The sequence below is a fragment of the Ictalurus furcatus genome, chromosome 17, assembly GCF_023375685.1.
Source record: "Ictalurus furcatus strain D&B chromosome 17, Billie_1.0, whole genome shotgun sequence".
Taxonomy (NCBI): Eukaryota; Metazoa; Chordata; class Actinopteri; order Siluriformes; family Ictaluridae; genus Ictalurus; species Ictalurus furcatus.
The window spans coordinates 24,890,572-24,912,442 of NC_071271.1; the positions used below are offsets into that span (position 1 = coordinate 24,890,572).

Sequence of the window (21,871 nt, forward strand, 5' to 3'; positions counted from 1 at the left end):
AACCAAATCCTCATCAATCTCCAAACCGATCATTTCCCAGCATGCACCACGAGCCACATGAAGCACTCTCTCATGCACGTGCTTCTCAGTCCTATTCACAATATTAACAATGTAGAAAATGTTCTACTCGTTGCTGATATCTACAATAATACCAAACTGGACCATATCAGGATGGTCTCTTCAGTTGAGCTGTTGAAAGAAACTGTTGATTTAAATATTACTTCACCAGGTCTTTGTAACACGACTAATATGAGCCGGGCTGACCATTATAATTGTGGATTTTTGTAATGAACACCTGGCAACCCTGGCCACAGGACGCGACCTGGGCATGTTTATGAAATGATTAATATCCTATGAAATGAATGAGGAGGACAAATAGCTGTAAGATCTCGTCGGGAAGACATTTCTCGACACTACAGCGTCCACACAAACCGGCATTAGGGTTGTTGTTTTTTTTTTTTTGTATATATATTATTTATTTATTTATTTATTTACAAAATATGATGTACACGCATCCATTTCCTGCTCGCAGGTGAAACATTGTATCCAACACAACTACGTGTTTTGTTTTCGCAAAAAAAAAACCATGTAACTATTCTGCGACGCAGCTTCTTTAATGTCAGCCGACATGTAATGAATTATTCATCCTGAGGATAAGCGTTCAACAGCAAGGGGGGGGGGGGATGCAGAAGGAAAACGCAAACAAAGCTGAACTTACGTGGAATTGTATGTGGAGTTAAAACAGCGTCAACATCCCCATCAACACGGCATGGAAATCTATCTATCTATATATATCTGTTCGCTGCGAAATCCGACATGAAAGTCAACAATACCGCCTTTTAAACGCCAGTCCTTTCTCTCCAGCACAGGGAGGAAACCAAACCGAGATTGAAGCCGGGGTGGGCGTGGCCAAACGCCTTGTTGTGATATCATTGGCTAACGCAGAACGAGGAGAAGTTGGAACAACTAATAAAAAGGCGCCGTTTGCAATATGCAAATGAGGAGCAGTACATTTTCTGTAATCCATACTGCAGAGGCATATGGCCCAGGTCCAACGCCCAGGCCTGGCTCAGCTCAGAGCAGTCCTCCTCAGTCCTCCTCAATACCAATCACTTCTACTGCATTCTGTTCTGCTCCCACATCCTCAGGGGTGGACATGAGGTGTGGGGAATTTCCATCAAGTGTTAAACGTGCAATAGTCCATTCATTTTTTTAAATTTTTTTTACATTTTATTCACTCCTTATTTTGTACAAAAAACCTGGAACATACAGTATATAGAACAAAAATCAAAATGGTAGATTAAATCCGTCCATCCATCCATCCATCTTCTATACCGCGTATCCTTTTCAGGGTCACGGGGAAACCTGGAGCCTATCCCAGGGAGCATCGGGGACAAGGCGGGGTACACCCCGGACAGGGTGCCAATCCATCGCAGGGCACAATGTAGATTAAGTCTTAGTGTATTAAGTCGTTGAGGAAAACTCGACTTAATCTCTGGTTATTTGCGTTTGGGACGCATTAATGTCAGTCATTTTATAGACAGTCGACTCTACTCTACGGGCCGCTGTAGATTCTGGGTGGAGTTCATCGTGAACGTGGGCAGGAATCGTTTAAATATCATTCCAACCCATCTAACTGTTTAATCATCCATCCATTTTCTGTACCGCTTATCCTACACAGGGTCGCAGAGGAGCCTGGAGCCTATCCCAGGGAACCGGAGGTACGAGGTGGTGACACCCTGGATGGGGTTCCAATCCATTGCAGGGCACAATCCTGGGATTCTAAAGTGAGTAAAGTGTTTACTGAAGATAAGTGAATGAATATTCATCTTTAGTATGCAACTTTGATCAGGTAATAGATCTTTAGCAGCAAGACACTAGGCATACGTACACAGTCATGGTCAAAGAAAGAGACATGTATACGAAGGTAGAGTGGATAAATTAGCACTTTTTTAATGTGTTGTCTGTGTGTTCTTCTTAATATATTACATTCCCAACAAAGTTTTCATAGACCGATAGTATTCTTTGTCCGTGATCTAGTGAACCAAGATCGGGATGAATTTATTGACAAAGCACTTATGCAAGTCGCTCTGGATAAAGGTGTCATTATACCAAATGCCATGAATGGAAATGTAAGCTCTTGAATAGAAAAAAACAAAAAAACAAATCCATTTAAGACCAATGTTTGTAACACTTCTCATCTGACACACACCCACTGAGGTCAGGAAGGCAGGAATCACTGCACTGAGCTGAGACCGATGAGATAAATGAGACGAGGGAAAGTAACAGGCGCATGGTGAGATGTAACGAGGCGGTGGAGTCTGGGCTGGCTATAATCTACACTGACGGGTTGGGGGAGGTGAAGACAGTCATCTCAGGCTTTTGAGGAGGAGGTGGTGGTTGCTATGGAGACCGCATCCAGACAGATGGTAAGAGCCAGCCATCTTATTTAGCCAGCACCACGTCAGCAGATTACACTGTGACACAGACTGATCATTAGTGCATATCGGTGATTTAAGCCTAAATATGGACGCAACAATAATAAAGGATTCTTCTTCACTGTATAACTGGGGTTAAAATAAATAAATATATCAACTGTAAATGATCAGTGGATTGTGACGACAGTCTGATGACGTACCGTATCTAAAATGCACAGAGAGAATTAAATCTATGGATGTATAGGCTACTTTTTTTTGAGTGTCATTAAATAAAATGCATTGTTATATGTACAGCGGGGGGGGGGGGGGGGGGGGGGATAAGTATTGAACGCGTCAACTTTTTTTCAGTAAATATATTTCCAATGAGGCTATTCACGTGAAATGTTCACCAGACTTTGGTATAAACTCAAGAAATCCACACGTATAAAGAAATCACAACATTAAAGTCCATAATTAAAGTTATGTGTAATAAAGTGGAATGACACGGGAAAAAAGTATTGAACACGCTAACTGAAATTTATTTAATACTTTTTTCCCCCCGTGTCATTCCACTTTATTACACATAACTTTAATTATGGACTTTAATGTTGTGATTTCTTTAGACGTGCGGATTTCTTGAGTTTATACCAAAGTCTGGTGAACATTTCACGTGAATAGCCTCATTGGAAATATATTTACTGAAAACAATGTTGGCGCGTTCAATACGTATTTCCCCCCCGCTGTATATACATGAGAGCAGAGTATTTTTGTGAATGTTTTGAACAAAAAATCCATCCATTTTCCATTTCGCTACACAGGGTGACGGGGAGACTGGAGCCTATCTCAGGGAACTCTGGGTAAAAGGTGGGGGACACCCTGGACTGGGTGCAAACCCATCGCGGAACACAATCGCACACACGCATTCACACACTACAGACAATTTGGACATGCCAATCAGCCTACAACACATGTCTTTGGACTGGGGGAGGAACCCGGATTACCCAAAGGAAACGCCTATAGCACAGGAAGAATATGCAACATATGCCTTAAGGGTTCCAACTGAATAACCATCTAGGGTTCTAGATTTTTTGTTGTTGTTGTTGTGTTAATTTGCATGTGTTTAGGGCTGCAACTAACGATTATTTCCATAATCGATTGATCTCGATTTCTCAAGGTAACTTTCAGTACCATTTTTTTTTGTTGTTTATTTAAAATAAAGTCCACAAATTGAGTGTTACAAATATAAAACACATATAAAACTTATAAAATTGTAAACCTTTACATTAACACAACTCTTTGTCCAAATATATATATATATATATATATATATATATATATATATATATATATAAGTATTTATGCATTAATTTAATGAATGCACAAAAAAAAGCACTGATAATTAAACTACAGTCCTAAATTAATAATAAAATCTTACTTTCATTGCACCTTGTGGTTTAGGCATATCATTTTGCTTGTGTTTACTTCGATCATACCGTTTTAATTTACACTGCAAGCACGCAAATACAGCAAATAATGACAATAAACTGGAAGTAAACTAAATCTTTTAAGCAACTCGCACCAGTTTCCCCAAGCCCTTGTACAGTGGAGCATTTTGGATAGAAAGATGTTTGTGCTCGTGCATCACTGTCGTGCTTCCGTGCTACACAAGCTCCACTTTGTAAAGTTTACAGGTTACAGTCTTCTCCGTGGCGTTTAATATAAAATGCTCCCTGCCATACGCCGCCGTCTGATGGTGACTGAGATCATGCTGGGCATAAACGGTAACGTTGACGTAAACTGAAGAAATTCATCGGCCTTGACTCTGGGTATCTGCTCAAGCTAACGGGGTCACATTACGTGTGTATGACTTCATGTGCCATCGACTAGGAAGCGGCTTATACTTCCGGGTAGTAAAAAAAATGCTCCATTTTTCCCATGTTCCATTTGAGACGATATTACCCTTCTAAAATTCATACACTCGACGGTAGAGTATATAATGCATAGTGTAAGTGCACAGTACGTCGTTTGGGACACAACTTTAGTATTTACTCTCCGATGCGTGTTTTTTCGGAACAGAAGTAGCGGAATGAGTAAATGTGTCCCGCGCCGCGAACAGACCGACTAATCGAAAATGCGATTCCTTGAACCATGAACTGATAATGCGATTTTCATCGTCGATTATTATCGATTAGCTGTTGCAGCTCTACATGTGTTTTAACATTCATACAGGCTAGAAACCATTCTGGGCTTGTTTGTGGTTGAAGAGTTTAAGGGTTGTGATTTGGGTCGATTTATTTGAGCAAACTGATACGTCATTTCTGCTACGTACATACTTTTGACGTACAGCGCTCAATTGTTTTCAATAATTGTACTCTGGTCCCATTAACAAACATCAAACCACGCTGAACAGCGGTTATCTCCAGGTGGCGTGTCATTATTTAGGAGCACCTGCAAACGATGCACATTTCCTGCTAAGATGATGTTTAGCCAAGCGAAAACTCGCACCATAGATGTCATTCCAGTAACCGTGAACAGCTCTACCATGTTTCTTGACACCTTGAACTTTGAACTGAAGCGTTCGCACACGCTGCAAACTTGAAGCAAAGCTCTGACCAATTGTAAGGCGTAACAGAGATTGGTTTCTAGACCACGTCCAGATTTGAAATAAAAAAACCAAACAAACAAAAAAAAAAAACAGGTCTATAAACCACCTGACCCAGTGTCTGTTAAATGTCTGTTAGGAGTCCACGTTACTGGACTCGGATTCCCTGTTGTTCGTTTTGCTCTTTTCACCCAAGCGTTTAAAAAAGGACAATAATCGAGAGGTCGTCTTGGTGTGCTTGTTCTGTCCATTGACTGGAGAATTTTGCGGAGAACTGGATAAGCTCTCGTCGGTTTCTTGCTGTACTTCTGCTATGCCGACGTTCTCCGATTTGCCTGTCGGAGTGCTGGATGGCACTTTATTGCCTACTCCATCAATTATAGATGGTAGGAAGCTGTCCACTGATTTCATCTTACCAATATTCCCAAGAGACAGAATTTGATTTCTAGGGCTTTCGTTCTCTGGCTCACCGGGAACAAACCGATCCTCTTCAGTGTCAGTTCTGCTCAAATCTGCCGTAGGAATAGCGATTGTGTGTCGACGATTGATGCCACCAGGGCTTTTTGGAATCAAAAGGGGTTGCATTTTTACGGGTTCGGTTGCATCCTCGCCATTTGTAACAGACATCAGGTTTTCTCCATCCTCCTGAAACATGCGTCGAAGTGGAGAAGTAATTGGGGACAACCATTCCCCAGAAGACACGCTCCCACGGCTAGACTGGTAGTGCAGCACCCTTTGGGACACTTCCCTCAATTTCTGCACCTCTTTCTCAGTCATAACGTCCTCATCCTCATCCTCACTTACCAGCGATGCACGCTTACCAGATTTTCTCCCCAGCAGACCTTTCTTCTCTGGCTTTTTATCATCCGAGTTCTTCTTACCGAGGGAAGACTGGGACATGCTCACAGACCAGCTCTGTTTTTTGGAGTCTCTGTTGGGCCAGTTCTTTTGTAACGACTTCTCAGCAAGGATGGTACGGCTTGGTGAGAGGGTTCTTGCTCGCCGACCAGACTCGGGTGTATTCAGGAACCGTTGGAGAACTGACTCCAGTGCTACACCTTCCACGTCTTTATCCCGCAAAGAGCAGGTGGCTGTGGAACGGCGTTTGGCAGCAGATTCCAGTCGCTCCTTCTGTTTGCGTTTAACCTCGGCCATCTCACGCGCCACGTTCTCCTGAGGAAAACAATTTGGACGTGATTTTAAACTCTTAGGTGAAGAGAAGAAAGAAACTGCATACCAACTGTTAGCCCAATTCAAAGTGAATCTAGCCGACCATACAGAGTTGTACTGGGAGGACGAGTGTGGCGTTACCTGAAGGGCTCGGGTGAATCTTTCACAGAAGGAATTGAAGATGGAGCAGCACTCGTCCAGTTTAAACTCACTCGGTTCTTCACAAAAATACTCAGCCACAGACTCAGTAACTTTGTTCAGCGACTGGAAGGAGGCCTGCGTTTCAGTGATCCTGGATTCAGCATGCTGTGAACGACAGCAGGTCATTTTATCAAGTCTACAAAATGGAAACATATTTTCCTCCAGAACAAAGTCCACATTGAAAAATTGTAGCTGATGATGATTTCCCTTGAACCACTGCTATTCGTAACAATTCCCACAATCAAAGTCGTATAAAAGATGGGTGGGGTTAGCATTAACATCTTTTCCTCATGTCTTGTTACTCTGACAACTACTTGTAGCCATATCCAAACAGTATAGTGAATATTACGTTTAAGTGAGTTAGTGTTGTTAGCATTATGTAACTAGTTAGTGTTATTGATGCGCTGAACTGAAAATAAAATTGGCTGCATTAACACCACTGATTCTGTGTGAATTAGCTAGCTAACCTTTAGTCACATGATATTGTACTTTTATTTTCAAAGGGGCCATTTACCTCCACCAAAACAGGACTGAACTCACCCCAAAAAAGTCTTTCATCTGTATGGCCAGGTCAGCTTGTTTATCAGCGCCCTTCTTCGCCTCCTGGACTTCGCTCACTTTTCTTTGGAATTCCGATTCAGTTTCCTGTTTGTGGATTCTGCAGTGGGATAAACAATTATCTCTCTCACTGATGAGAGTAACACTCCACGATGGAAGACTACATCATGCATGATAAGCACATTTGCTTAAAGTCCTGGTAAAGTATGTGCTTGAGCCAGCAAAACAGTCTAAACGCTCAATAAATCAAAACAGTCGGGGAAACAGCAACAGCACAGGTTTCAAATCAACACGCAGAAATGGATTTATTGGAGAAAACTGTTTTACACGTTTCAATGACCTTAGTATTATAAGGCTGTGTCTGGGAGAGGGGCGGTTTTAAAACCTGGCAAGTTTTCACCAGCTAGCAAAATTATAAGATATACTAAAACACGTCAATGTTACATTAAATTCTGGAAATTCTGAGACAAATAGAAAGTAGATTTTTGAACGCTGATCAAACACAAATAGAATGTTTCTATTGTGTAAACTCGACTACTGTTGTAGTTCTATCCGGCTGCTTGTCATGAAATGAATTCCTAACGATCAGTAAATGGTATATGAGATGGTAAAATAAATATATTTTACGCCTGTTAAAAGCACATAATTATCATATTCAATATGCTTTATTTTTCAGAATGTATTCTATGACATCTGGATTGCAAGCTAGTTAAAGTTCTAAATACAAACGTTTGTTTGTATATTTCCATCTATTTTCTGTACCGCTTATCCTACACAGGGTCGCGAGGAGCCTGGAGCTTATCCCCGGGAACTCTGGGTACAAGGCGAGGGACAACCTGGAGAGACTGCCAACCCATCGCAGGGCACACTCACACAGAGATTCACACACTGCAGACAATTTGGAAATGCCAATCAGCCTACAACGCATGTCTTTGGACTAGGGAGGAAACCAGAGTACCTGAAGGAAACCCCCAGAGCACAGGGAGAACGTGCAAACTCCATGTACACAGGGCAGAAGCGGTATTTGAACTCCAAACCCCGTAGGTGCGAGGCAAACGTGCCACCCTCTACACCACAATGCCCCCCTGTTCCAATATATATGTATATATAATTTCAAATATTTAACATTAATCATATTAAATCAAATATGTTTCTGTGCTAACTTAAAACCAGTATTTTGGTGCGTTTGCTAGCTAATGTGCGCTTTAGTCACATGATACCATACATTTATTTTGAAAGGGCCTTGTCCACAAAATGTGGTCAGGCTTTAAAACACTTCCTACAAACTGACGTAAAGTCTGCTGGCTGATCTTTTAGTTCCTCTTACACGGAAACGTTCAGTTCGCTAAGCTCGCTAAATGTAGCTGGCTAATGTCTGTAACGGTTAATGCAAATTTAATGCCGTAATCAGATACTAGCTACAGTATTAGCTCTCAGCTGTGCTGAAGACTTTCTAATGTGCTAGAAGCTTTACACATTGTAAGAGCAGTGATTCCATTAGACCAATCTGGTTTTGTAGACATCATTTTTTTATTTTTATTTTTTAATCAAAATCGTTAAGCACTTCATTAAAACATTGAACTCATTAAAATACCTACAGCTAAAGGTTTCTTTCCTATTTGGTTTGTCATGCTGAGGCTGCAACTGTTTGTTTCTGTCAAAGACATCAGACAGAACCTTGTAAAACCAAGTTTATCTTCGAAAAAAATAATCAAATAACATTAAGTAAGGAATAGAACACTAGGGGGCGTGCTGTTATAGATAAATAATCACTGGTGCTTTGAGCGAGTGGAGTTACTGTTTCCACCCTAACGTTGATTATTTTCCTGTAACAGCACGCACCCAAAGTGTTTTATTCCTCTTATACCATTCATTTGTCAAATCTTTATTTTATTAAAAAACAAAACATCATACTTTTTTATGCATTTATAGTTACGTTTAATGATGTGTGGGGCATCCATGAAACTAGATAGTTCCTATTCGAATAAATCGACTTCAATTAAAGCTTATTTTTCTCTTGTACGTTCAATGTGAGAAACAAATGAACCACAAATAACACTTTTCACCCAGCTTTTACAAAAGGTGCCAATAATTCCTGATCCGGCTGTGTTTTAAAAGGTAATACAAGCGTGTTCGGTGGAAATTGTACCTTGAGGCATCTCCAATGTGCGCAAGTTTTTCCGGAAAATTCAGCAGAGCAGCGTCGCTCTTCTGAGCTTGCTGTAAGTGAAATGGAAAGACGTCGTGAAGGAGAAACAAAATAGAACATTGTTTTGTGTGAGAAAAGAAAAAAAAAAGACAAGTTCATTTTACCATCACAACGTAGTGCATGAGATTCATTCCTGGTTTGTTGGCCTTCGTGTCAGCAAGTTTCAGCAGAGAGGCCATGCGGAAGCCTACAGCGCTGCCAGCGTAGCCCCCCTGAGAACACGGAAAATGCTAATAAATCACCATAAATCATCGTGCTCTTGATAACTGGGCTATCAATGAATCATTTTACTGATCTAATCCAAAATAAGACGTTCTCACAGCATTCATGTAGTTCCCAGTCTTCAGGACCAGGCGGATGACGGAATGAAGGTCAACACAATCCAACAGCTCTAAAGGAAAGTTTCAGATTAAAGAGCTAATTTTTTTTTTTTTTTTTTTTGCAATTTTTGCAGATATTTATAGAGAGAAGCACCTTATACAACAAAACAACATATAGTCTGTAACTCTAATATACCCATTTGTTAGCATTATTACAAGTGGCATGCTAGGCGATAATTTTCTTACTTGTACAAATAACATACTAAGATAATAATGATTTAAAGGATAGGGAAGGGAATTTGCAAGACCAAATTGGGGAAACAAACGGAGAGGGGGGGGAAAAAGAGTTGACTCTTTCGACTCCCAAACACCGCCATTTCTTTCTAAACTGGACAAAGTTTGCAATATTTTGACAAGTGATTTCGATTCTTAATTATGAAGCTCAGCCACAGCAGGTACAATAAAATGGAGGCTTAGAGTATTTTTCACAACACATTTAAAGCATTTGTAGCCTTTCTGATTTAACTTCTTTTTTTTAAAGATATAAATTTCAGTGCAAAGTAATGTTATTTTGTTTATTAAAAGGTACAGCAATATTTCGTGAAATATTTTCAGCCAGAAGAATAGTCAATGGTCAAAACACTGGAAACTCTGTCCAGTTTAGATATAAAATGGCAATGATTCACTTTGGGAGTTGAAAGAGTCTCTTACTGATGAGAGTCGACTCTTATTTGTGAGAATCAACTCTTATTGGTAAAAATTTACTCTTATTTGTGAAAATTGACTCTTATTGGTGAGAGCAGACTCGAATCGGTGAGAGTTGTCTCTGATTGGTGAGAGTCAGTCCTTGGTGAAAGTTGTCTCTTATTGGCGAGAGTCGACTCTTATTGGTGAGAGTTGTCTCTTATTGGCGAGAGTCGACTCTTATTGGTGAGAGTTGTCTCTTATTGGCGAGAGTTGTCTCTTATTGGTGAAAGTTGTCTCTTATTGGCGAGAGTTGTCTCTTATTGGCGAGAGTTGTCTCTTATTGGTGAAAGTTGTCTCTTATTGGCGAGAGTCGACTCTTATTGGTGAAAGTTGACTCTTATTGGCGAGAGTCGACTCTTATTGGTGAAAGTTGTCTCTTATCGGTGAAAGTTGACTCTTATTGGCGAGAGTCGACTCTTATCGGTGAAAGTTGTCTCTTATTGGTGAGAGTCGACTCTTATTGGTGAGAGTCAACTCTTATTGATAAAAATTGACTCTTATTTGTGAAAATTGACTCTTATTGGTGAGAGCAGACTCGAATCGGTGAGAGTTGTCTCTGATTGGTGAGAGTCAGTCCTCGGTGAGAGTCGACTCTTATTGGTGAAAGTTGTCTCTTATTGGTGAGAGTCAATTCTTGGTGAAAGTTGTCTCTTATTGGCGAGAGTCGACTCTTATTGATGAGAGTAGACTCTTACTGGTGAAAACTGACTCTTATTGGTGAAAGTTGTCTCTTATTGGTAAGCTGATCTAAATGATCTGACTCACTGAAAAGAGCCAGAATTTGCTTCACTGATAGACAGCAATACATTTCGGAGATGCAACAATTTCCCATGAAAATATATATATATATATATATATATATATATATATATATATATATATATGTAAAAAAAAAAAAAAGTAAAAAAAAAAGTAAAAAGTAAAAAAATGCTAAAAATTATGTCTGAATTTTGGTCAAAATGACTCAAATACGTTTTGCTACTGTAATGTAAATGTATGCAATTTGCTCTAATAAAGTAGAAGAAGTATAGAAATATAAGCCTCAAGCAATACAATTTTTTACATGAGGGCTGGGATAGGACTGGTATGAAATTACATGAAGTCACAAATATGCATGCTAACACACCCCGGTGAATCATAACTTAGTTCCTACAGTATGATTTTGAAACAATATAGTGATTAGAATATGAGGTAGTAAAAGAAATAGCTGTGCTAATCATTGTAACATGGCTACCAATGTTACCATTTGCATATTACCTATTAGCTTTTATTTGTTCGCATATTGAGCATTATTGATCCAGCCATACCTTAAAACAGAGGTAAAGAAAACTGTGACTCGCACTATGTGAATATGTGAATGAAGTCTGTTTACAGAGGATAAAAATAAGGGTGTGTCATTACCTTTCCCAGCAGCGGTCATGGTGGTAATGGAATGATTCACCTCATCCATAAAAGGGGGAAATTCCTCTTTGAGAACTAAACATTTCAGGCGTTCCTCATAGCTGGTGGCACAAATGAAGACATTAAAATATTCACATACTGTCGAGAAGAGTAAATGTCCGTATCCCTTAATTAGCATGTAAGAAATTATACGACAGGTTACCTAGAGTGGAAATTAGACAGTCTGTAAAAGTAATGATGCTAGTGAATGAGTAATAGGTTGTGAAGATAAATATACGCAAGACTGCATGACTCACCAGGGAAGCTTTACAAGTTGAACCATGAACTGATCAGCCTCAGAAAGTGCTGAACAGTCTCCTTTAAAAGCTAGAAGATGCTTCACCTAAAATAAGTGAAAGAAAAAACAACATAGGCTGAAGTGGATATTAATCACCCAATGTTCTCGACTACACCTATTTTTTTTTTTTTTTGCTGTGGCTTCATACAGCAAGAAAAAAAAACAAAAAAAAAAAACAAAAAAAACGTTAGTGCTGCATTTTAACTTCAGACTTTGTTCCCTTATTGAAAAGGCCATCCTACACAGGGTCTGAAACAGAGAAGACTTTAAATCCGGAAAAAAATAAATGAATAGCATAAATACGATGCAAAGTTTATTCTTCATCAGCATTGCTTCTGAACAGTGACTGAAACAGACGCCTGAAAGCCCTGAACATAGTACTATGTCTAACAGTTCAGCCCTATAGCATTCATCAATCAACTGATTGATTATAATTTAGGTTTGGATCGTCCGCAGACGTTTAATAAAATGTACCTCTCCAGTCTCAGGCAGTAGTTTTAAAAGCTCCTGCAGCTTCCCAGGACCAAATCTTCCACTCTTTCCACTGTGGATGTCCTCAATGAGTTCCTTTACTGACCTGTGGAGGGTTATAAGGATTAGAAAAGCCTTCACATGGTGAAATTCTGATATTTTCTACCAGATACCTGTAGTATATAGTTCTAACGTTTATGGTGAAAATATTTCCAGAGCATTTTTGGTGAAATATACGAATGATGTCTTAAAGCTGACGTGTCAAAGTATGTTATAGGCGGAACAGCCCGTTGTCTGTTTTGTCAGAATTCAGCCACACCAACATGCGACAGATTTTCCCAGACCAACTACACAAATGAAGCAAATTGGGTAACAAAATTCACTGTCAAAATGTTTAATTTTCCCACTTTTCCATGTTTTAAAAGATAACACCGAAAGCATAGTTTATAGACGTGGGTGTACATATTTCAATATACAGTATAGCATGTATTGTGAAAGTCTTTATGTGTCATCTTGTTTGTCATATTGCCTCACACTTTTCTGTCTCATTTTTCAAAGCCGCAAAATCATCTCTTTTGCAATAAGTCTTAGTGTTTACAGAAGAAATCAAAAATTTACGTCAGCATGATGTAAAGCTTTAACCCGCCTGTTCTATAGAGTGCCCGTGTCTAGTTTCTGAAACCTCGTGTAAGACAGGATAGAGTTCTGCTCCCAGCAGTGTGAACAAGCAGATACATGCCTCACTGCTGCAATTCTGCTTAATTCTTTAAGCAACCTTTACAAGAAATGCTCAAACAAGCTGCAAGACTTCAGTTCTTGTACGTCATGAGGTCCTAACAGGTTTAGCATACAGGGATGTGATCAGACTTATTTTACAGTGAAATTGTCCCAAGTACATGTCATTAAGCTTTGTTCATAAGGGATCCACATCTGCTCCCCGCAGACTCTCCACTGGTGCCCTACAAGGCTCAGTACTTGGTCCTCTTCTGTTCTTCCTCTATACTCGATCTCTTGATGAGGTCATACCCTCACATGGGTTTTCATACCACTGCTATGCGGAAGACACTCGACACATCTTCTCCTTCCCTCCATCAGATCCTCTTGTTTCTGGTCAGATCTCAGCATGTCTACAAACATCTCATCAAGGACGGAAGCTCATCAGCTGAAACTTAATCAAAACCAACAAAACTGAACTGCCGTTCATCCCAGCTGATTCATCACCATGTCAGGATCTTGTGATCTCCCTGGACGACTCTCTGATCCCACCTTTGGTTACTGCATGGACAGTCAACAGTCCTTTTCCTCTCGCGTTGCTAATCTGACACGCTCATTTCGAGTTCTTCTTTACAACATCAAAAGGATTCGTCCATTTCCATCCATACAGGCCACTCAGGTGCTGGTTGAGTCTCTTATCATTTGGAGACTGGACTTCTGCAACTCACTCTTGGAAGGTCTGCTTCTGAGAGCCATTCAACCTCTACGACTGATCCCGAATGCAGCTGCTCGATTTGTTTTCAACCTTCCTAAGTTCTCCCACACCACTCCACTGCTACGCTCCCTCCACAGATTTAAAACACTGACGCTGGCCTACAAAGTTAAAAATGGACCAGTACCCACTTACTTCAAATCACTTATCACACCCCGCACTGCACCACGCTCCCTCCGATCCTCTAGCACCACTAGACTAGTGCCACCATCTCTCAGGGTACAAGGAAGGCATGCATCAAGACTCTTCTCTGTTCTGGCGCCTAGGTGGTGGAATGAACTTCCCCCAGAGTCTTCAAACGACATCTAAAGACTTTCCTCTTCCTAAAATACTTAAATTAGCACTTTTCATTAAAAAAAATCAAAAAAAAAAACTTGTCTGTGTGTTTTTCTTACTATATTACCTCCCAACAGAGTTCTTAGACTGATGGTATTATTAGTCCGTGGCCTAGTGAACCAGTATTGGGATGTATATTGATAGAGACTTTGAAACACTTCTGTAAGTCGCTCTGTATAAGGGCGTCTGCCAAATGCCATAAATGTAAACGTCATGTAAATGTTCAGGGGTGCAAGGTGGCTTAGTGGTTAGCGCCTTCGCCTCACACCTCCAGGGTTGGGGGTTCAAATCCTACCTTCCAGTGTGGGCTTTGTCCTAAATCTTTAAAACACTCTGGTCCACCAAACTCTGCAAAGTACAGGAACCTCGACATGCTCTATCCTGCTAGCATAAATAAATATAGGACAGCCATATCTATTTCAAAACCGCTAATGCTAATATAGCATAGAACAATACAAAAAAAGGACTTCGACGGACTTTTGAGTTTAGCTACTGATATGTTAAACGTTTCGATGGTAACAACTTACACAGGGACATGAGTGGGAAGTGTTAAAGTTTTCTGTGAGAAGACTTTTATTGAATAGTTTTGGAAGGAGTCTCCAGTGTCAAGAGGTAATGCAGATATTTATTTAATCGTATTAACTTTAAGAGACAGAAAAATGGATAAAAATGATGACATATATATATAAAAGAATATAGATATATACATGGTGAGAGAATGACTGTATATACTGCTATAACATAGGAATGTAGGAAGTCCACTGGATAAAATGTACAAAATTTTACAAATTGTAATCGTTGTAATTTAAGCTAATTGCTGTGGTTTAAAAGGGAATTTTGGGATGTACTGTTATTGGAAAATGATCAATTCAAGCTAGCAAAAGTAACTCCACTCAGTCATTGATTAGTTTCCTACAGCAGCAATCTTGAGGTGTATTATTCCTTACACAACAGTAATCTAATCAACTACTATTGTCCACAAATGTAAATGGTGGTTGATGGTTGTTTTGTTGATTGTGCTTTTCTCCCCTCAAATCCCTGGATGTCTTTTTTTTTTTCTTTTTTTTAGTAGCCTGACACGTCTGATCTGTTTGTATACTTGTTCTTGATACAAATGCAAGTCAGACGAGAACCTTCTAGAATCGATACGTTGACCCGTTCACATCTAAAAGTGCGTGGATCAGATTGTCCTGCTCGGAGGTAATCTATAAGTGAAGAGAAAGCTGATAGTGAAGATCTGACCTTCACGCTCATGCTGCAGAGGAAATGAGTGGCTTTCGGTGGAACAGCGAGGCGGTTTCTACGTGCTTTCTAAATGCTGGCGTGCCGAGACACGCAGAGCTTCAGGGTGTGACTCAGTAGAAACCTGTCTGTGATTTTATACAGGAAAAGGAGTTGTGTGTTCATGCGCTGTGTTTCCAGTTTCCAGGTGAACTCACCGTTTTAACTGCTTGAGAAAAATGCTGACGTTCATGTTCTTCTTGGAGCCAAGAATGGACACCTGGTAGGAAACACACACACACACACACACACTGTATCACTTTTATTGATTATCGACTTGATTAATACTGATGGAGCTGCTTTTTAAACCTGCATCCTTATGCCCTTTGACATATATAAAGCTGTTAAACAACAGTCCCGATTTCTTTTCTGTAACACGCCCCTGTCGTTATTGTCACTTACACAGTGCATTCAGGAACCACATACCTCACCATTATCATCTGCAGATAATAAACTACGAGTGACGACATTATCGTACTGCTATATGCTAAAAAGGCAACCATCCACCTTGTGCAAACAAGAGGGACATCCCTCCACCAACAGACAGACAAAAAAAACCATGAGCACAAAACCTAAATACAAATACAAACGTCAAACCATTGCTAATGAGAAATGAACGCAGTCTGTTTTACATTGTACATGCATTTTGTCCACCATACAAACCAGAAATGTTTTGAAACCACAACAACATGATCACAACACCATAATGAGTCTTTATTGGTCATATTACATTACAGCAGAGTGAAATTCTTGCTTTCGCATACCCCAGCATGTCAGGAGGTTGGGGTCAGAGCGCAGGGTCAGCCATGATACAGCGCCCCCTGGAGCAGAGAGGGTTAAGGACCTTGCTCAAGGGCCCAACAATGCTAGGGCTTGAACCCCCGACCTTCCGATCAGTACCCCAGAGCCTTAACCGTCAAGCCACCACTGCCTCATAAGCAATTAAAATGAAAATAATTAAAGGTTTCCAAAATAAGGAGCCATACAAGCCTATGGTCTTGTGCTGTCATCTGAATGCTACACAGATATACACGTTTCCACAGTTACAATATTGTATGTGTTGTGGATTTTACGATACACTGTACACTATAACTAATTAAAAAATCATTTCGATTCCCTGGGATAATATTTACCCAAACACAATAGGCACTGTTTCCTACAGGGACGATAACAGACGATAAAGGAAACAGTTTATGCAACGGTCAGGATCGACAGATCCGCTAGGTCGTGATGAAAATAAGGTTTTACAGTTTCACAACCTGAAGCCGGATGCAGGATATTATGGGTCATGTGTTGTTTAAGCACACCCATGTGTTTACTTAATCATTACAGAGCTGAATTAACACCTGATGTGTTGAATAAACTCTTATCCTTGGGCCTGAGCAAGGCACTTAACCCTTAATTGCTCCAAAAAAAATGAGAAAATTGTAAGTCGCTCTAGATAAGAGCGTCTGCCAAATGCCATAAATGCAACTGTAAATGTAGTTCAACCCTCTTTGGCCTTCACACGTGGAATTAAGTCGGCTTGTAAACAGAGTCAGAATCACACGGTGACATTTAGCAGGTCAGATTGTTTGGGCTCATAAATGTATTTAAAATTTTTTTACAGAAGTATCCTAAACTATAGACTTAGACATACATCACTATAAATGGTATGACTAAGCTAGCTAGCTAACTTGCCTTGAAGCTTATATTTTCTTCTAACAACAATAAACACACACACACACACACACAAAAAAAAAAACCCTACATAAATAACATGACCATGAAACACTTACTGTTTGCCTTCAGGTGCAGTTTTATCAAGGCTAATGTCTCTTGAACAATGTCATATTGTTACTGATAAACCGCCCTATCATGTTTTTGTGCCAAATTTCCTCAGACCCTTCAGAGTTTCTCTTTTTGGTCAGGAAAAACAAGCTAGCTGTGCGCTAACAGTTGGCTTTGCTAACAGAAGGATTCTTATCACAGCTGCATACATTTTTAATTATGGTGTAAGATGTTAAAACCAATAGTCTATTATTATATACAAGCACTAGATACAACTACTCCGCTAGTATATACAACTTTTCAGAGCAGGTACTGAAGAGCAAGCTATCTAACATGACTAGCTAGCTAAGTAAAGCTAGCTAGAAAGTTCCATGGAGTTCAGCAGAATTATGGGATTGTCTTTAACACGAATATACACAAATTTCAAGTCTGGCCTGTATAAGGTCCATCAGAAGCAGTCTTATACTGACTTTACCTCAGTTCCTGTGGTAACTTCCTGGAAAATGGACATACAGACCTATCCTAGGCTGAATCCTAAACAGGGTTCTGTCCTAGTTACTGCATAAGAGAAACCAGGAAAGGAAAAGGAAAATCACTGACCAGTTCAGATCCGTGGGTGTTGCTCGGCGTGCCTCTTACACTTCTTCGTTTGGATGCTTGAACCTGACCATCACGCTGGTCTTTGTGGCTGAACAGTTCCTCCATGTGTTGCGTGTCAAGCTCGTACTCCTTCTCCTTCTCTGCTGTCCAAATGTTGTGTTTGCCCAGCACCGTGTGCTGAGGTATGGCCTCCCAGTTGAAGTTCCTCATCTTGGAACCTGCTCTGGATCCACGGGAGATCGGCTTCCCGTCGGATGGTGGTGCTGGGGGTGGTGGAGGAGGAAGAGGAGGAGGAGGAGGAGGTGGTGGTGGAGGTGGTGGTGGTTCAGCCATGGCTTATGGCACTATGGATGCTATAGATGGAGATCCATTTCCTTTGAAAGGATCAAATAGCTGTCTCGTATGCTGTCGGGAGAAAGTGGTAAAGAGATCTGTTACTACTTCAGATTAATACACTCTCAGAATAAAGGGTGCTGGACTGTACCCTTCCTTGTCGCTAAGGTCGTGCCCTCAAAAGTCCACCTTTTGTACCTTTAGTATGGATCTCTAGAAAGGTGCATGCAGTGTATCTTTTAACATAAAGAGGATCTATGAAAATGATAAAATATTATAGTTACATACTGACACAGAAAATGACTTATATGAGAGACTCTCAATCATCCCAATGACGAGAGACTAGTACCGACTCCTCAAGGATTCTTTGGGTGGGTACGGGTTCTAGTCGGCATCCTTTCTAATACGTCATACATAGCATATAACCTAAGGGTTCCCCCAGAAGGACACACCAAGAACCTTTGAGGGTTTTAGATTTAGCCTATTTCGTCTTTTTTTGTAACGTTAGACACTTTAATACAAAATGGGTTCCTTAAGGGTTCTTTAAATAGTTTTCCACTTACAACCTTTTCCGAATAGAATATTTTCCTGTTGTAGGATTTTACAAGTAATACATTTTGAGTGTTTTATAATATTAGATTTCATTTGACTCAACCTTACAAAAGGGTCAGCATTAGCATTGCATGTGTTCCTTTTAACTTCAAAATGAAAGCGTTAATTCAACACGGTAAGCTTTAATTCAATATTATTAAGAATTTTGTGAACCCAGTGGGTTCACAGTTAACATTAAAGGTCAATTTAGCATTGTTAAAGGCAGTGAAGCGCTTACTTTGCTAATGTAATACTGTAATCCAGTATTGTGAGTATCAATTTAACACTATATGAGCTAATATAACAAAAAAAGTAATTAAACACCTGTAGGTGTAAATGAAGCACTAAACAGTTAAACCAGCATTGGACAAGGAAATGGAAGACATGATGTGTTAATTCAACACTAATATTTAAACCCTTTATCCAAACCAAGCACTTTATGCATAGAGTAAGTGTTATATAAAATACTGTAAGATTAATTCCAACCATGAAGTAATGTAAACGTTAAATACAAAGCCTGTAAATACTCTTCATCTGTTGATTTTACTCATGTAGATGTTAAAACAGCTCTGAGTTAGTCAAACACTAAGACCTTTTCAATTTATTGAAAATTAATTATTTTTTAAGCTTAATTTTGGAAAAAGGAAAATAACTCACCAGTTTAAACTTGTGGAGTTTAAGCAGAATATCAGGATTTAATCCTAATGGTATTTCCTCCAAAATGTGAAAAGCAGACATTCATGTGAGAGGAGCTGAAGTGTGCTTCCCCTCAGTTTGTCTGAGGTGTGTGTGTTGCAATGCCCTCACCTGAACTTGTCACGCCCCAGGTCCACCCTCTTTTGCACTCACGTGGCCGGGCGAAAATGAAGAAGTGTGGAAAAGTCCGGAAAAAATTGTTCCAACGTTGCCTTAGATTTACTCCACATATCAGTATGGATCAGAGGCTAAACTCTCACTGGATCCTACCCAGATAGAGCCCTACTGGACAGTACACTGTGTCCCAGATGTCTTTAATTTAAACCTAGGATATGTAGTGCACTTGTATAGGGAGTAGGGGAGGATTTAGTATTCACACAAGTGCCATATCCAAACTAAGGAGAAAGATCATTTATTGTAAAATACTGCCAAATGTAACTTAGAAAATAACATGTTAAAATGCAACATATATCAGGGTAATACACCTTTTCATGTCAAGTCAAGTCAAGTGGGTTTCTACTGTCATTCCTCAAAATAGCTCGTATACATTGGAACGAAATGGCGTTACTTCAGGACCATAGCAGCAATACTGGCAGCAAAAAGAAGTTCCATAGTATAAAGTGACTGATGAAGCTACTGTATGTAAAGTGCAGTAATACTGAGTCTTACTGGGTTAGTGTGTATGGAGTGGTATGAGTCATACTGGGTTGGTGTGTATGCAGTGGTATGGATCTTACTGGCTTAGTGTGTATGGAGTGGTATGAGTCTTACTGGGTTGGTGTGTATGCAGTGGTAGGAGTCTTACTGGGTTAGGTGTTCGACTAGCCCAGGTGAGTGTTGGGAGGCAGATGGGTGTTGCGTAATCTGACTGCCTCAGGAAAGAAAGTGTTGCGGAGTTTGCTGGTGGTGGCATGGATGCTCTTGTACCTTCTGCAGGGATGGCAGGAGGGTGAACAGTCCAGGAAAAGGGTGAGGGGGTCGTCCGCAATACTGATGGCTTTGCGGATGCAGTGGTTGTTGAATGAGTTGTCGACGGAGGGTAGAGAGACCCTGATGATCTCATCATCCTCTGTAGGGACTTGCGGTCGGAGGCTGTGCGGTTCCCGTACCACACGGTGAGACAGCTGGTCGGGACGCTCTCTATCGGCCCTCTGTAGAAGGACGTGTGGATGGGAGGGGAAAGTTTGGCTCTCTTCAGCCTCCGCAGGAAGTGGACACACTGCTGGGCCTTCTTGACCAGGCAGGTGGTGTTGAGAGTACAGGAGAGGTCCTCTGTCATGTGCACACCAAGAAACTTGGAGCTTTTGACTCTCTCCACGGTTGTTCCGTTGATATGCAGTGGTGAGTGTTCTTCTTGGGTTCTCCTGAAGTTGACAATCATCTCTTTAGTCTTATCAACATTAAGAGATTAAGAGATTAAGAGGAGGTTCACCTCCTCCGTGTTTGCTGACTCATCATTGTTGCTGTCGAGGCCCAAGACTGTATTGTCATCAGCAAACTTGATGATGTGATTAGAACTGAACTTATCAGCACAGTCATGAGTCAGCAGGGTAAACAGCAGAGGACTAAGCACACAACCTTGGGGGGTGCCGGTGTTCAGTGTGGTGGTGCTGGTGGTGGACGGACCGGGGTCTTCCGGTCGGTAAGCCAGGATCCATTTGCAGATGGAGGTGTTTAAACCCAGCAGGCTCAGCTTTGTTGTCAGTTGTTGCTGTGTTGAATGTTGTCTGTGAGCAGCATCCTTACGTAATTGTCCTTTTTGTCTAGATGAGTTAGAGACAGATGGATGGTAGCAGATATGACATCCTCTGAGCGGTTGGGATGGTATGCATACTGAAGTGGGTCCAGTGTGCTGGGAAGACTGTTTTTTTTTTTATATGTGTTTCACGACTAGCCGCTCGAAGCACTTCAAGATGATTTTTTTTCTGCTCTCATTTTAAAGTGTTTTCATAACCATATTAACTGTAGTTAATATCAGTTAACTATGTTAGCTTTGAGGAAAAGAGAACCCCTGACTTTGATGGACCCATCGCAGGGCACAATCTATACATTCACACACTACAAACAATTTGGGAATGCCAGTCAGCCTAAAACATATGTCTTTGGACTTGGTAGAGGAAACTGTAGGAAACCCCTGAAGCAAGCACCATCTGTACAGGATGGAGGAGAGATTCGACCCCCCCAACCCCAGGGGTACAAGACAAACATGCTAACCACTAAGCTAACCACTAAGCCACTGTTCTCCCACAAAGTTAACCCAACATTCCCAATGGTTCACATTTGATAAACATGGGAGGTAGATTTAAAGGTGGCTAACATCTGTTTGCTCTGGTGCTCCAATGTTG

At 40.5% G+C, this 21,871-nt stretch overlaps 2 protein-coding genes across 2 annotated transcripts in view; both read right to left on the reverse strand.

Moving 5' to 3' along the window:
- trim3a (tripartite motif containing 3a) overlaps window positions 1–848 on the reverse strand; it is a 28,794-nt gene extending 27,946 nt beyond the window's left edge. Inside the window, exon 1 of the mRNA XM_053646790.1 lies at window positions 719–848. The gene's annotated coding sequence lies outside the window, so the exon portion shown is untranslated. The remainder of the gene's footprint in view (window positions 1–718) is intronic.
- Window positions 849–3,817: 2,969 nt separating this feature from the next.
- On the reverse strand, window positions 3,818–19,706 carry fhdc4 (FH2 domain containing 4). The gene is made up of 12 exons (XM_053646791.1): window positions 19,488–19,706; window positions 17,907–18,311; window positions 15,695–15,756; window positions 12,437–12,539; window positions 11,922–12,007; window positions 11,626–11,726; window positions 9,478–9,548; window positions 9,262–9,369; window positions 9,098–9,168; window positions 6,931–7,048; window positions 6,331–6,495; window positions 3,818–6,192 (listed from the first exon to the last, which is right to left on the reverse strand). Exons 2-12 carry the CDS (start codon window positions 18,237–18,239, stop codon window positions 5,155–5,157), a joined length of 2,256 nt encoding a protein of 751 aa, XP_053502766.1. The 5' UTR covers window positions 18,240–18,311; window positions 19,488–19,706; the 3' UTR covers window positions 3,818–5,154.
- Window positions 19,707–21,871: the final 2,165 nt, after the last annotated feature.